This window comes from Capricornis sumatraensis, chromosome 7, assembly GCF_032405125.1.
Source record: "Capricornis sumatraensis isolate serow.1 chromosome 7, serow.2, whole genome shotgun sequence".
Taxonomy (NCBI): Eukaryota; Metazoa; Chordata; class Mammalia; order Artiodactyla; family Bovidae; genus Capricornis; species Capricornis sumatraensis.
In genome coordinates this window covers 13,551,752-13,566,646 of record NC_091075.1, presented here as the reverse complement: position 1 = coordinate 13,566,646, position 14,895 = coordinate 13,551,752, and the positions used below count along the sequence as shown (strand labels likewise).

At 38.2% G+C, this 14,895-nt stretch overlaps 1 protein-coding gene across 2 annotated transcripts in view; it reads right to left on the bottom strand.

The window, feature by feature from the left end:
• Window positions 1–566: 566 nt before the first annotated feature.
• Window positions 567–14,895, bottom strand: part of LOC138082057 (bifunctional heparan sulfate N-deacetylase/N-sulfotransferase 4) — a 281,384-nt gene continuing 267,055 nt past the window's right edge. The window contains exons 10-13 of one of the 2 annotated variants that reach the window (XM_068975277.1): window positions 10,805–10,975; window positions 9,794–9,903; window positions 6,029–6,131; window positions 567–686 (exon numbers count right to left, since the gene is read on the bottom strand). In XM_068975277.1, coding sequence (XP_068831378.1) covers window positions 567–686; window positions 6,029–6,131; window positions 9,794–9,903; window positions 10,805–10,975 — 504 coding nt within the window. The remainder of the gene's footprint in view (window positions 687–6,028; window positions 6,132–9,793; window positions 9,904–10,804; window positions 10,976–14,895) is intronic. The other variant, XM_068975278.1, reaches the window with a different exon arrangement.

Below are 14,895 nucleotides of genomic sequence, written 5' to 3'. Positions count from 1 at the left end.
CAAGTCAAGGACATTCCTAAAGAGGATTAACAGAGGAAAACGTATTCTATAAATAGAATAAATAATAACTACTCAAAATAAGACTATAAGATTACACTGATAAATTCGCAACAAATGCAAAATTGTTTTCAAATTAGCAAGGGAAAATGTACACCCTTAATTCTGATATTGGTTTACTACCAGCCTCATTTACAGATATCACAGTTTTTTCTTAAGATTTCAACTTGTTACTTGCATATAATCAGGGTTCTCAGTAAAACATAGTTTCCAAAATGTTATGATTAACAGAGGAACTGGGTTGTGTCATGATTCCCACACTGCAAGCTGGGTAGTGCCATAAAAGCCCACATTATTTCCCAAAAGCTCACATAGGAATTATGCTAGTAATCGCCAATACGTGCATATATAATAGTTTTCATTTTTATGAAAAAGATAGAAGGAGATTTATTCACACGGTCCTCTATTGACAATCACAAGTACATTAAAGGGATAAAAGGTGGGGAGTTTGCTTTTCTGTTTCATAGTAAAAGTCAGTGTCTTGTGAGTCTTAGTTCTCTTCTCCAGTGCTATCTCACTTTTTGAAGCTCCTGTCTCAGCCATGACGGTAGAGGCTGCCCCAGTCTGTGTAACAGTTTGGACAATTCCACATTATGATCTCTGTAGTAATTAGAGAGGAAGGTTCTAGACTGAAAGCAAAAAGAAGACAAAGGGAGTTATTAGTTCATTAAATGAGATTGTGCAAATTTATTAACAAATTCTACAGCAATGGGACTGCATATAAAACAGGCATTTCTTTCTATTTTCCCATGGACGCCGTTTATTTTCACCTTTAGGAAAGATTTGACAGAAGTCTAGTTGCAAAATAAAAATGAGTCCAGGAATAACTTATATATCTTATTTTTCCTAGAGCATTTGGAGAATTAGCTTTTTTGAATTTTTTAAACTGAAGTATAATTTGACTTACAGTATTATATCAGTTTTGGGTATACAACATTGAGTCAATATTTTTATACATTAAATACTATCCATCAATGAGGAGGGCATGGCGTCCCACTCAATATAAAGCACACTTTTTTATTGAGGGATTGATGAAGAGGTTGATGAGAGGCATGTAATACTAAAGAACAATGAGGTAAATAGGGACCAGATGAGGCACAGAATCTACAGAAAAGAAACACCTTTGTTTATGAAATTGGTCACTTTATGTAAAATTGGGTCACAGCATTAAGATAATCAGTCAACATAATCATAAGAGCTGAATTTCATGATTAAAGAAATAACTTGCCATGTTATAAAATGCTTTCTATATTTATTTAGGACAAAAACAGATTTTTTGAAAAACCATTAAGTTTTCTACTTCACAGATATTATAAGGTCTTATTATAAAGGTCATTATAGTGATCTTTCCTGGGATTCTTATGTTCCTAACCAAGCTGGAGTGATTGGCAATTTTTAGATGAACGGCTGAAAAAAGGATTATAAAATATATCCGTGGTTTTAGTTTATTTTATTCCAAGAAGACAAAAAAAATGTTAATGGGTTTTTTCTTTGAATGTCACTTATCTCATATTAGAATCATTGAACATAGTTCTGTGTCTTTTTTATAAAATAATAGAGGTGAATGTTTTTCCTGTGAAATATAGGCAGCAGTTTCCATTTGGTCAAACTTACACCATCTCTGGTAGGCTGCAGTCCATGGGGTCACTAAGAGTTGGACATGACTGAGCAACTTCACTTTCACTTTTCACTTTCATGCATTGGAGAAGGAAATGGCAACCCACTCCAGTGTTCTTGCCTGGAGAATCCCAGGGATGGGGGAGCCCGCTGAGTTGCCATCTATGGGGTCGCACAGAGTTGGACATGCCTGAAGCGACTTAGCAGCAGCAGCAGCAGCATACCATCTCTCTTAAACCCCTCCCAATATTTTAGCACAAAGTAGTTTCCTTCTCTCTAAAATTCCCTTAGCAACTTGTATACTGTGGAAATGAATTCAAGATAACTACTTTTTTTCTTGTCCATTCACTAGGTTTTTCACTACATTTCTTCCCTTCAAGTGGATTGTGAACACTTCAAATTCTGGATAAGATGTTTATAGAAGTAGTGGAGTTGTTACATTGATTTCTTGGTTGATCAACGTGATTTTTGAAGCCTTTTTGAAATTATTGGGTTCAAACGTATAATTTGAGAACCTTCTGGTTCTTCTGTTTCCTTAGTAACACTTAATCACTTCCATCCTCCTTATGCCCACACTGTCTTAGGAGAAATAACTCATTATATCTGCTCAGTTGATTGGTAACTAGTTTCCCAATCCTTCTGTCTCCTCATACCATAACTTTTACTGATAGATTTTTCTCCCCTGCCTTTTTGCAGTGTGATATTGTTTTATATATTTTTTTATAAACAAGTGACCATAACTAATTTACTCTCCTATAATAAATCTAGGCTCATAATAACTGTTTTATCCTGTAACCTATTTGCGACATTTTGAATTATAATAAGAAATATATAGTTGGTCATTGACTGCATTTCTGGCACAAGACTCACTTGGAATTTCCTAAGTGAGATAATGATAAAGGTATACTTTGTTTTGTTAATGAGGTGGCTTTTTGTTTTTGTTGTTAAGTCATCCAGTTATGTCCAACTCTTTGTGACCAAATGGACTGCAGCATGCCAGGCTTCCATGTCCCTCACCATCTCCTGAAGTTTGTCCAAGTTCATGTTTATTGCGTCGTTAATGCCATCAAGCCATCTCATCCTCTGACACCCTCTTTTCCTTCTGTCCTCAATCTTTCCCAGCATCAGGGACTTGTCCAATCAGTTGGCTGTTTGTGTCAGATGACAAAATACTGGAGTTTCAGCTTCAGCATCAGTCCTTCCAAGGAGTATTTAGGGCTGATTTCCCTTAAGATTGACTGGTTTGATCTTGGTGTCCAAGGGACTTTCAGGAGTCTTTTCCAGCATCACAGTTTGAAGGCATTAATTCTTTGGCGCTGTGCCTTCTTTATGCCTCCAGCTCTCACAACCGTGCCTCACCACTGGGAAGACCATAGCCTTTGGACTATGGACCTTTGTCAGCAGAGTAATGTTTCTGCTTTGCAATACACTGCCTAGGTTTGTTATAGCTTTCCTGCCAAGAAGCAAATGTCTTCTGATTTCACGGGTGCAGTCACCATCTGTGGTAATTTTAGAGCCCAAGAAGAGGAAATCTGTCATTACTTCCACCATTTCTCCCTCTATCTGCCATAAAGTAAAGGTGCCGAACGCAATGATGTTAGTTTTTTTTTTTTTAATATTTAGTTTTAAATTGGCTCTTTAACTCTCCTCTTTCACCCTCAAGAGGCTCTTTAGTTCCTTCTCATTTTCTGCCATTAGAGTGGTATCATCTGGGTATCTGAGGTGGTTGCTGTTTTTCCCTGAGGGACCTGACACTCTTTCTTTGTTGACAGTGTCAGTATTGTGTTGAGTTGTGGAGACCCAGCTGGTATCTGAGCCTTGCTTGGTGATATGGAAAAACTTCCCCACCACATGTTGTAATTGTTCATCAAAACAGTTTACTCTCCATGGCTCAACTCAGTACCATTCATGGTATCAGTTCAGCTCAGTTCAGTCACTCAGTTGTGTCCGATTCCCTGTGACCCCATGAATCGCAGCACGCCAGGCCTCCCTGTCCATCACCAACTCCTGGAGTTCACTCAAACTCAAGTCCCTCATCGAGTTGGTGATGCTATCCAGCCATCTCATCCTCTGTCATCCCCTTCTCCTCCTGCTCCCAATCCCTCCCAGCATCAGGGTCTTTTCCAATGAGTCAACTCTTCTCATGAGGTGGCCAGAGTACTGGAGTTTCAGCTTTAGCATCAGTCCTTCCAATGAACACCCAGGACTGATCTCCTTTAGAATGGACTGGTTGGCTCTCCTTGCAGTTCAAGGGACTCTCAAAAGTCTTCTTCAACACCACAATTCAAAAGCATCAATTCTTTGGCTCTCAGCTTTTTTCACAGTCCAACTCTCACATTCATATATGACCACTGGAAAAACCATAGCCTTGACTAGACAGACCTTTGTTGGCAAAGTAATGTCTCTGCTTTTGAATATGCTATCTAGGTTGGTCATAACTTTCCTTCCAAGAAGTAAGCGTCTTTTAATTTCATGGCTGCAATCATCATCTGCAGTGATTTTGGAGCCCCCCAAAATAAAGTTTCCACTGTTTCCCCATCTATTTCCCATGAAGTGATGGGACCTGATGCCATGATCTTCGTTTTCTGAATGTTGAGCTTTAAGCCAACTTTTTCACTCTCTTCTTTCACTTTCATCAAGAAGCTTTTTAGTTTCTCTTCACTTTCTGCCATAAGGGTGGTGTCATCTGCATATCTGAGGTTATTGATATTTCTCCCGGCAATCTTGATTCTAGCTTGTGTTTCTTCCAGTCCAGCGTTTCTCATGATGTACTCTGCATAGAAGTTAAATAAGCAGGGTGACAGTATACAGCCTTGTCGTACTCCTTTTCCTATTTGGAACCAGTCTGTTGTCCCATGTCCAGTTCTAACTGTTGCCTCCTAACTTGCATATAGGTTTCTCAAGAGGCAGGTCAGGTGGTCTGGTATTCTTGTCTCTTTCCGAATTTTCCACAGTTTATTGTGATCCATACAGTCAAAGGCTTTGGCATAGTCAATAAGGCAGAAATAGATGTTTTTCTGGAACTCTCTTGCTTTTTCCATGATCCAGCGGATGTTGGCAATTTGATCTCTGGTTCCTCTGCCTTTTCTAAAACCAGCTTGAACATCAGGAAGTTCACAGTTCACGTATTGCTGAAACCTGGCTTGGAGCATTTTGAGCATTACTGTATTAGTGTGTGAGACGAGTGTAATTGTGTGGTAGTTTGAGCATTCTTTGGCATTGCCTTTCTTTGGGATTGGAATGAAAACTGAACTTTTCCAGTCCTGTGGCCATTGCTGAGTTTTCCAAATTTGCTGACATATTGAGTGCAGTACTTTCACGCATCATCTTTTAGGATTTGAAGGAGCTCAACTGGAATTCCATCACCTCCACTAGCTTTGTTCATAGTGATGCTTTCTAAGGCCCACTTGACTTCACATTCCAGGATGTCTGGCTCTAGGTGAGTGATCACACCACCGTGATTATCTGGGTCATGAAGATCTTTTTGGTACAGTTCTTCTGTGTATTCTTGCCACCTCTTCTTAATATCTTCTGCTTCTGTTAGGTCCATACCATGCATGGTATAGGCACTTGATATACATATTCAGTATTTAACAATAATACTTATATATTTTATACAAAATCATTGTTTACTAGATTACTTGTTTGAGCCCTTTACACATTTGGAAAGAAGTTACTATTCAGTATTTATATTTGAATTGCGTCCCATCAGCATACAATTTCCATGAATATCTACTAATCATCTCTATCTGTTGGTCTATCTCTCTTCTAAATATATAAAATTATTGATAGCAAAGAAAGTCAAGAAAATGGAATCAAATTTATTGTCTCCTAATTTTGAAGCAGTTGTATATACAGGGTTCTACTGTAACAGGAAAGGATTAATTCTGTCTCCATGTTGGAACTGTTTCTTTGACTTGTTTTCCATTGCTTTTGTCATCATAGTCATACATTAATGGTCTGCCTCAGAGAATCCTGCCCCTCTGCCTGACTGTTAAATTAAAGTGCCTTTGTTCAGAACTCTGTCTGCCTGTAGATGGCAGGAAGAAGTTAACACATCTCTCTGCCTGAGGCTTGCCATTCTGGTAAATGTTTGCAAGATTAATGGCCTTTTACATTGTTTCCTCACCTTGTCCTATCTCTGATCCATAAAAGAACCTGGCATCCAGACCCAGATAAGATGGCTATTTTGAGATGTTAGTCTGCCATCTTCTCTGTCAGCCAGCTTTCGGAATAAAGTCATACTTCTCATCCCAACACCTCCTCGCTCAGATTCATTGGCCTATTGTGCTGCAAGCAAAGAATGCTTGGACTCAACACTACCAGAGAATTTCAAAGATAAGGAAAATATTACCTCTGGATCCATGGGTGGATACTTTCGACCTTTGCTTTTTCCAAGGCATTTGGTCTTTCCTCCTTCCAATAGTTGACACCAAAAGCCCTTTTGGGGATCAAAACTACAAAAGATCAAACATATAAATGAAAATAAAGATATAATGATTGTAAATTATAAACAGAATTTTAAGAGAATCTCACCAATTGTACAATGGAAATGCACTTTCATATACTCATGCTTTGATTTAATTTAATTCAATTCTATGAATATTAATTGAATCAATTTGAGAGAATTTAATTGAAATTAACTATATGTTATATATTTTTGAATATTTCTAATGTAATGAAAAAGGACATATGGATATTTAGTCTTATGATGAAATTATTAGGTTTTTATATTTTATCTATTCATCTGTAAAAGATCAAGGATGAATCAACAAAACTGCAATCATATATACAGGACTTTACATTATTTATTTTTTTATTTATATGATTTTCTTGTCAAAATATAATAGCAAATTTCTTGAAATCATTTAATAGTATATATTAAGGTTACAATATAATGTAAACATATTTATTTGAATGCAAACATGAATTTCAAAGCTTCTAAGAAAAATACTAATTTTTTTAAACAGTTCAAGACGTTTACACTTTTCAAGGATGAAATTAAAAGGCTAACGATATAGTTCAGTATATTTTTCCAGAGAAAATAAGGCATGGGTTATACAAATGGTGAGTGGAACATTAGACAACTCTTCATTTCTTTTGTTGAAGGTGAATGATTCTACTGGATCATTCAGATCTCAATACTCATAAAAAAAAAATTCTAACATTGTTTTGCTACCTTGGCCGCACAAAGTTACCAAAGAAAGAATGTGTAATCTAATTATTTGTTTAAACTCAGATATGTAAGAATTTTTGTTTAAGACTAACAAGATAGGAAAAAGGAAAGAATAAACCAAATAGGAAGGGAAATTTTAGATTTACTGCTATGGGAATTTCTGCATGCATAAAACATCGAAAAGGTTTGCATTTTTGTTGCTCAGCAGATGTTTTAGAAGGATGAAGCATAATTGACTAGGATGTAAAGTTAATTAGTTGCAGAATATTTTGTTGCCCTGGGCCCATTCCTATAATACCAATGCACCTGCAATTTGCTTCTGCACATATGTGAACTCATTTAGGGGGAGAGGGAAATTTTCTTCACAGTTCCCTGCCCAATCTATTATTAGAGACCTGATCCTCACAGTCCAGGTTGTCCTAGTACATGTCATCAATTAAAATTAAATACATCACTGGTTACATGGATAAAAAGGAAGACAGAGTCATTTCCAACCTGGACATTTCCAATCTGTGTCTTGCCTATCATAGGCCTTTTTTGGTTTTATTAATTTCCCAAGAGGAAGAACAATTTGGCATGCCGTGCAAAATGAAATGGGGGAGGCAGCATAACGGTGCCCCTAAACAGCATCTTCTGTCTCAGGATGAGAATGTTTAACTGCATTAAGGTAAAATACAGCTTTGGCAACCAAGTTAAGATATTTATACACACTGAGAGCATCTCCTCTGCTCTCGGGTGTGCAGAGGTCTCAGGACGGGCTCCCGTCTCTCTCACTCTCCAAACAGTTGTTATGAATCAGAGCTTAATATGATCCGAGGAAGGAGAGCCATCCAGACTATTGAAAGTCATTCTTTTAGATAGGGTTGTTAAAACCTTGAATCCACATTATTTTACTGTGCTGGTATCATTTATTGCATTGACAATGTTATAAACACGGAGTCTAACAAAGGGCATTTATTCTTGCTAAGTTATATCAATTCCTTGTTTTATGGTTTGGTTTAGCAGGCATGAAATTGTGAAATTAAGATGCAAAGGCTTTCTCAAATAACTGTTAGATAACTTTGAGGACATGAATTGGTTGCCACAAGACTTCTTTTATTACACTGAACACCACTGTAGTTATTAATTTTTGTGATGTGTGAGACATATTAAAAACCATATATTCTGTACTTGTTTGTAATCTCTTCTTTAAAAGTATGATTTTATAGGTTTATTGAACCGTAAGGAACTATTTGTAGTAAACAGGCTAAAACCATTCCCTGAACTACTGCAAGGAGTAAGGGGAGGCCATACTGACACCAATGACTCTTCATTTAAGTCTATTAGAGGACGCTCTGTCTACTTAATCAACAGGGGCCATGCCTGTGTTGTTATTTCCATATGTAGGTAAAAACTTCACTAGGTGTGTTTTAGTGGATAAGGAAAAACCCAATCTTATTACTGCTTTTCCTGCCCCTCCATTACCCTTTCTAACTGTCTAATTGCTGATTCTAATCTGGTGTGAACTGGGAAATTATATAATCAGGCTTGTAAAATTTTGTCTAAAACGTAATAGGCTTTATATCAGGCCTTGTGAAGGAGTCAAGTACATGACTCCTTCAAAATGTATATTTTGACAGCTTGGAGGTTTTGTTTTTGTTTGTTATTTTGCCTCTTTCCTTTTTTGTTCCATTTTTAAGTACCCGAAGTATATGATTTTATTTCCCAAGCTGACTGCAACCATAACTCTTCCCCACCTCTGCCCTTGCCCCTCCCCCAGCAAGAGGAGGAGGCTCCTTTCCGTCCCCGTGGATTTGGACTGGCTCTAGTGACTTGCTTGCAATCAACAGAATATGGTGTAAGTGATGCTGCGTGACTTGCAAGGCTAGGTCAGAGAAGGCCTTGAACCGTGTTCCCTCCACATCTCATTCCCTGTCAGAACACACAGTCACTACCAGGAGGTGCGAGTGGTAAAGAACCTGCCTGCCAATGCAACAGATTTAAGAGACTCAGATTCGATCCCAGGGGACCTAAGATCCCCTGGAGGAGGGCATGGCTACCCACTCCTGTATTCTTGCCTGGAGAATCCCATGGACAGAGGGGCCTGGTGGGCTATAGTCCATGGGGTTCCAAAGAGTTGATCATGACTGAAGTGACTTAGGATGCTCACTGCAAGAAAGCCACCCAGAGAGATCTCCTCCCATTGAGCTCAGCTTTGAGCCATCCAGTCTAAGAGCCAAAGATGTGAGTGAAGAGGCCTCCAGAAAACTCCAGTCTCCAGCCATTCAAATCATACCTAGATATTCATGTCTTCCCAGATACGGTCCCAGGTATTTTGAGCAGAGACAAGTTGTCTTGGCTATGTCCTGTCTAAATTCCCAGCCCACAGGATCCAGGAATATAATAAAATGGCTACGGTTACATGCTGGTAGGTTTTGGGAGGTTTACTGTGCAATAATAGGCCACTGCAATGTTATACATGATTATATTTTGTTATACACAATGTAATAAAGACAGAGTAACATGAATGTATCCCTTTCCCAGTTCTGCCTGAAATACTACTCATTTTCATAGGACTAACTGTGGCCATCAACATTTTATTTCTAATGTGCAAATTACTTGGGGATAAAGATCATCTGTTTCACCTCTGTAACCTCCATTCCTAGGACAGTTTCTGCACAGAGTAGGCATGTAAGACATTTACACAAACTTGTGTTGGGAAAGAGCTCACAAAAAGGGAAATTTGTGATATATAAAATGGCTCAAATGTGTTCTATAGGCATATTCTTATGCCAATAAAATATCCTGGTATTCAAAAGGGATGCACTACATGAATAATGAGGACATTCCTTCGACTGCTTTTTAAATTCATAGCTAGTATTAATGATGCTATATACACACCTACCAGTGATAATTTATGATGGCAAATAATGGAAATGAAATCAAGCATGAGAATAGACTCACGTTAGTGCTTCAGAGTAATTATAATGAACTGTAACTCCCAGAAACTTCTGGACTTCATCCATCACAGTAGCTGGGTCAGATCTTAGCTGCTGTCCATCAATAATTAGCAACTGTAGAGTCAAAAATAGTCACTCTATGAAGAACAAAACTATGTTAGGTAGACTGATCTGCCTCCCTTGACCTGGTAGGATGTTAATCAATTAGATCAGTGTGAATAGAAAGGAAATATGCACTCTCTAGCATACATATGCATATTTACTATTCTGATGTCCTTCCAAATAAAACAACAAAGTTTGCCAAAGGCATTATTCATAACCCTTAACTAACGTGATTGTAAATCAGAAATAGACATTGACACTTTCTTGATTCAGTAGTGCAGTAGAAACACGATTTTCCATCTGTTCTGTAATCGGGTAATTATCCAAACTATGAAATCCCATGAGTTAATTTTAGAGTGAAGGGCTTAGAAATAATGGGCATACAAATGAAAATCACCCATCTATTCTCCTTACAAACCATGGCAGAGAACTCAGGTTTTGGTTGTGAGCTGAACTGGAATGAAGAAGATAAAGGATGTGGACACTTTCCTCAAATCCTTATCTCCTGTTCTATCCCAGGTTCTTAGAGCTTTTACAGTACTTCCTATTTTGACAGTCTTATCCATGACCTTTTTTTCCCATAAGAGTTCCAAGCGATCGGTGATGCATGGATATTTGCACATGGTGTTCAATAGATGTTCCATTTAACTGGCGATTCTGGTATTGGTTACTGCCTATGAAGCACGTGAAGCCTCCTGTGTGAGGACAAGATCCTAAGAACATGTTTCATAGTCACTTAACATTGTAGTACTACCGCTGCCTTTAGAAATGTAAAAATCCACATTTCTTCCTTAGGTCTGGTCATCTCTGAAGATAAATTGCTGTCTGTGGCAATGTTAATTTATATTTTCTGTTTGTCAGTGCAACACTATCATGATACAATAAACAGAAGAAATTCATTTCAAGACATTACCTGAGAAGTAGCAAAGTAAGTGAGCCATCTTTCTATGTGGACTGCATACCAGCCAGGTATTAGACATCTCCTCTGCAAAGTTTTCAGGTCAGATGGGGCCCAATGTCCTGTTGTGATAACTTCATAGAAATTAAACCTCAGGGCAGCTGGATCTTCATGTGATCTTTGGTGCTTTAACAAGAAAGTCAATCGTAAAATCAATCTTTATGCCTGCAAACGTATCTGTATCTGTATGTGTTTGATGTGTGGATGAGTGTGTGTGTCTTTTATTCCAGAAAGGTAATGAAAAATGATTGCTTGATTTTAGAATGATAAACAAGGTGAAAAGTACGTGCTGTATTGAAACCTAGGCATTGGCGTATGGCTTCTATAGAGTATAAGCCTTCTATACATATCAAGTGGCATTCACATAAGCCTGTAGCTGTCTTCTCATATAAAATATTTAGGTGCAAGACAAGAGACAGAGTACAAGGATTTTCTCCATGGATCTGATTAGAAGTGAAAAGATGTCAGGGACCAGGTGAATCAAACCTGATGAAAAGAGACTTCAACTGGCGGGGGTTGGCTGCCACATTACTGTGCTCTTGTTTCGTTACAGCCGCTCCGGCAAGTTCTGACAATTCCCCAATATCCCTGTGTGGCAGGTGCCATGTGTACAGAGAAGGCAGGTGTCTATAACACTTGTTTAGGTGTCACATTCATGTTGATGCTGCCCAAGGCACTTTGCTTTTTCCCTCCCAAGGGCTTCTACCTAACTCTGCTAATTCCTAAATATGAATTCACTAGGCTGCTTTTTAGTATCAAATCCTCTGAGTCCTTCACATCCAACCATCATTGGTCAAGTTCAAAAGCCCAACACAAGTCAATATAATGTCATAAGCATTTATCAAGATCCTTGCCAGAACAAAGAACTGCAATAGATTATAGAGATAAAAAGATATAGGTAAGACAAAACGCTATCTTCAAAGAAATAAAAACCTTACATGGAAAGCAACAAATCAACAGATTGTGATAAAGTCGTATGTATGATAAAGGTATAAGTTTTTTGTTGTGATAGCCAGACCAATAAGTGATCAGTTCTGAATGAAATGTGAAGGTATTTTTTAATGATTCAAGCTTTTGAGCTAAAATGTAGCGAGAAAGATTTTGATAAGCAGAAAAAAAAATAAATGTGGAAACTGAAGAACTTTAAAGTAAATCTGAGTGAAGATGAATGAGGTGTGTGGGAATGGACAAATTGCTTTTGCAAGATATCTCAAAGTGAACTTAAAGAAAATTTACTACAGGATAAGTTTGGAAGTATATTGCAGCCTGATAGAACTATGTAATAGTAGGAGAAGGCAATGGCAACCCACTCCAGTACTCTTGCCTGGCAAATCCCATGGACAGAGGAGCCTGGTAGGCTGCAGTCCATGGGGTTGCTAGGAGTCTGACACAACTGAGTGACTCCACTTTCAGTTTTCACTCTCATGCATTGGAGAAGGAAATGGCACCCCACTCCAGTACTCTTGCTTGGAAAATCCCATGGACAGAGGAGCCTAGAAGACTGCAGTCCATGGGGTCGCTGAGGGTCGGACACGAATGATCGACTTCTTTTTCACTTTTCACTTTGATGCATTGGGAAGGAAATGGCAACCCACTCCAGTGTTCTTGCCTGGAGAATCCCAGGAACAGGGTAGCCTGGTGGGCTGCCATCTATGGGGTCTCACAGAGTTGGACACGACTGAAGTGTCTTAGCAGCAGCAGCAGCAGCAGCAGCAGCAGGCCTTATATAACCAACCTAGATAGCATATTCAAAAGCAGAGACATTACTCTGCCAACAAACATCCGTCTAGTCAAGGCTATGGTTTTCCCAGTGGTCATGTATAGATGTGAGAGTTGGACTGTGAAGAAGGCTGAGCGCCGAAGAATTGATGCTTTTGAACTGTGGTGTTGGAGAAGACTCTTGAGAGTCACTTGGACTGCAAGGAGATCCAACCAGTCCATTCTGAAGGAGATCAACCCTGGGATTTCTTTGGAAGGAATGATGCTAAAGCTGAAACTCCAGTACTTTGGCCACCTCATGCGAAGAGCTGACTCATTGGAAAAGACCCTGATGCTGGGAGGGATTGGGGGCAGGAGGAGAAGGGGACAACAGAAGATGAGATGGCTGGATGGCATCACTGACTCGATGGATGTGATTCTGAGTACACTCTGGGAGTTGGTGATGGACAGGGAGGCCTGGCGTGCTGCAATTCATGGGGTCGCAAAGAGTCGGACACGACTGAGCAACTGAACTGAACTGAGCTGAGGCCCTATATATGTTAGAAATAAAAACTACTAAGAAAGTAAAGATGATTAACTGATGGGTGGTTAAAGAGTAACTAGCGAGTGGTAGTGGAGAAGGAAATGGCAACCCACTGCAGTGTTCTTGCCTGGAGAATCCCAGGGACAGAGGAGCCTGGTGGGCTGCCCTCTATGGGGTCGCACAGAGTTGGACACGACTGAAGCGACTTAGCAGCAGCAGCAGCAGCAGCAATGAGTGGTAGATGAGTAGAAATAAAACTTTAGAGCCTCTCTCATAATTGTATATTTATTGACCTTCTCTGTAACTGCTACATACATAGAGACTACATAATATATTTACTTAATATAAGATGTAGAAACAACATAACTTGAATAAATATAAATATACTCTGTGCATTATTAATAAAGTAATGCTAACATTTTGACTTCACACTGTGATAATATGGAATTGTACTTATTCTGCTTTATATTGACTTACACCAGTCTAGCATCAACTTTTTTTTTATATTCATGCAACGAAAAAGATTAGCATAAAAATATGACCAGAAGTCACAAAAGAACTGGAAAAAATAGCACTGCAGGTCCTCTGTGAGGCCCATTATAAAAATGTGGAGTAGAAATTATAGTGGCAGGTGACATTTGTAGGAGTTTCTGAATTATACCTGTCAAGCTTCAGATTTATGGTACTTACTGAAGAGAGGGGACTGGCTAAGTAATAGGTTGCATTATTTTGAAATGTACAGTGGTCTGGGAAACCTACTCTTAGCAATATAGCAGTAAAAAGTATTATCAGAAAAAATTATTCCTTTCAAATGTGCATGTTCAAAGAATTTACTTGAAAAAAGAGGCATAGTTTCTCTCTTTTTTAAAAATGGTTGAATCCATGTGGAAAAAAAAAAGATTCATATAAATCTGCTCTGAGTAGTGATTGTGCTTTCTGCCAGGAAAATGTGCAATAATTTGCCCCACGTATTCACATTCAAAATGTTTCATTAAGGCTTACTATCTCAGTATTTTTGACACAATTAAAAAAAATTATCTTGCTTTGCAACATGAATTTTGATAAAGTGAGAAAGACACATTTTTGTATCTTGAGAAAGTCACTGACTCATGGCCTCTACTAATAATTTCTGGATTTTGCTCCCAAGACAAGTGTTCCACTTTAGTCCCCAACCTCTTGCAATCTCAGTTTGCAGAACCATATTTTTCTGACCATTGCTATTTATTCTCGGCAACATATGTTTATTGAAGAAATTTTGAAAAGCCAAGAGAAAAAAGGAAAAATAAAAATTACATGTTATTTAAAAATGTTATTAAATGTTTTCTTTTAAAATTCTTTATTTTGGCGTTAATTTATGTATGCCTTCATATTCATTGTTTTTAGTACATATAGATGGTTATCACCATACACTCAACAGCATCAACTTTAATTAGGTGTTCATTGCAGTAAGCAATTTTACATTTCTCTGGTCAAGTTTATCTCATTCCTGTACCTAGAATTCACACCCTCTCTTTTTGCTCCTCAAACTACTGCCTCTCAAATTATCCCTCTCTTTTTCCTAGGTTAGTTCATTCTCAACTTTCTAAAATAAAAGAGACAATCATAGTCACTTTAATGTCTCTATCCCAGACCTCCAAATTTACCAGCATGTACATTTATATACTTTTCCTCCCTTAAGTTTCAGCACAGGGGTTCTCAATAGATACCCACTGATAGAATTCAGAGGACCTTAGAACTTGGATCTGTAAAAAAAAAAAAAAAAAAAAAGATGCCTCTTTATTTTTAGTAACTTTTAAATAAAATT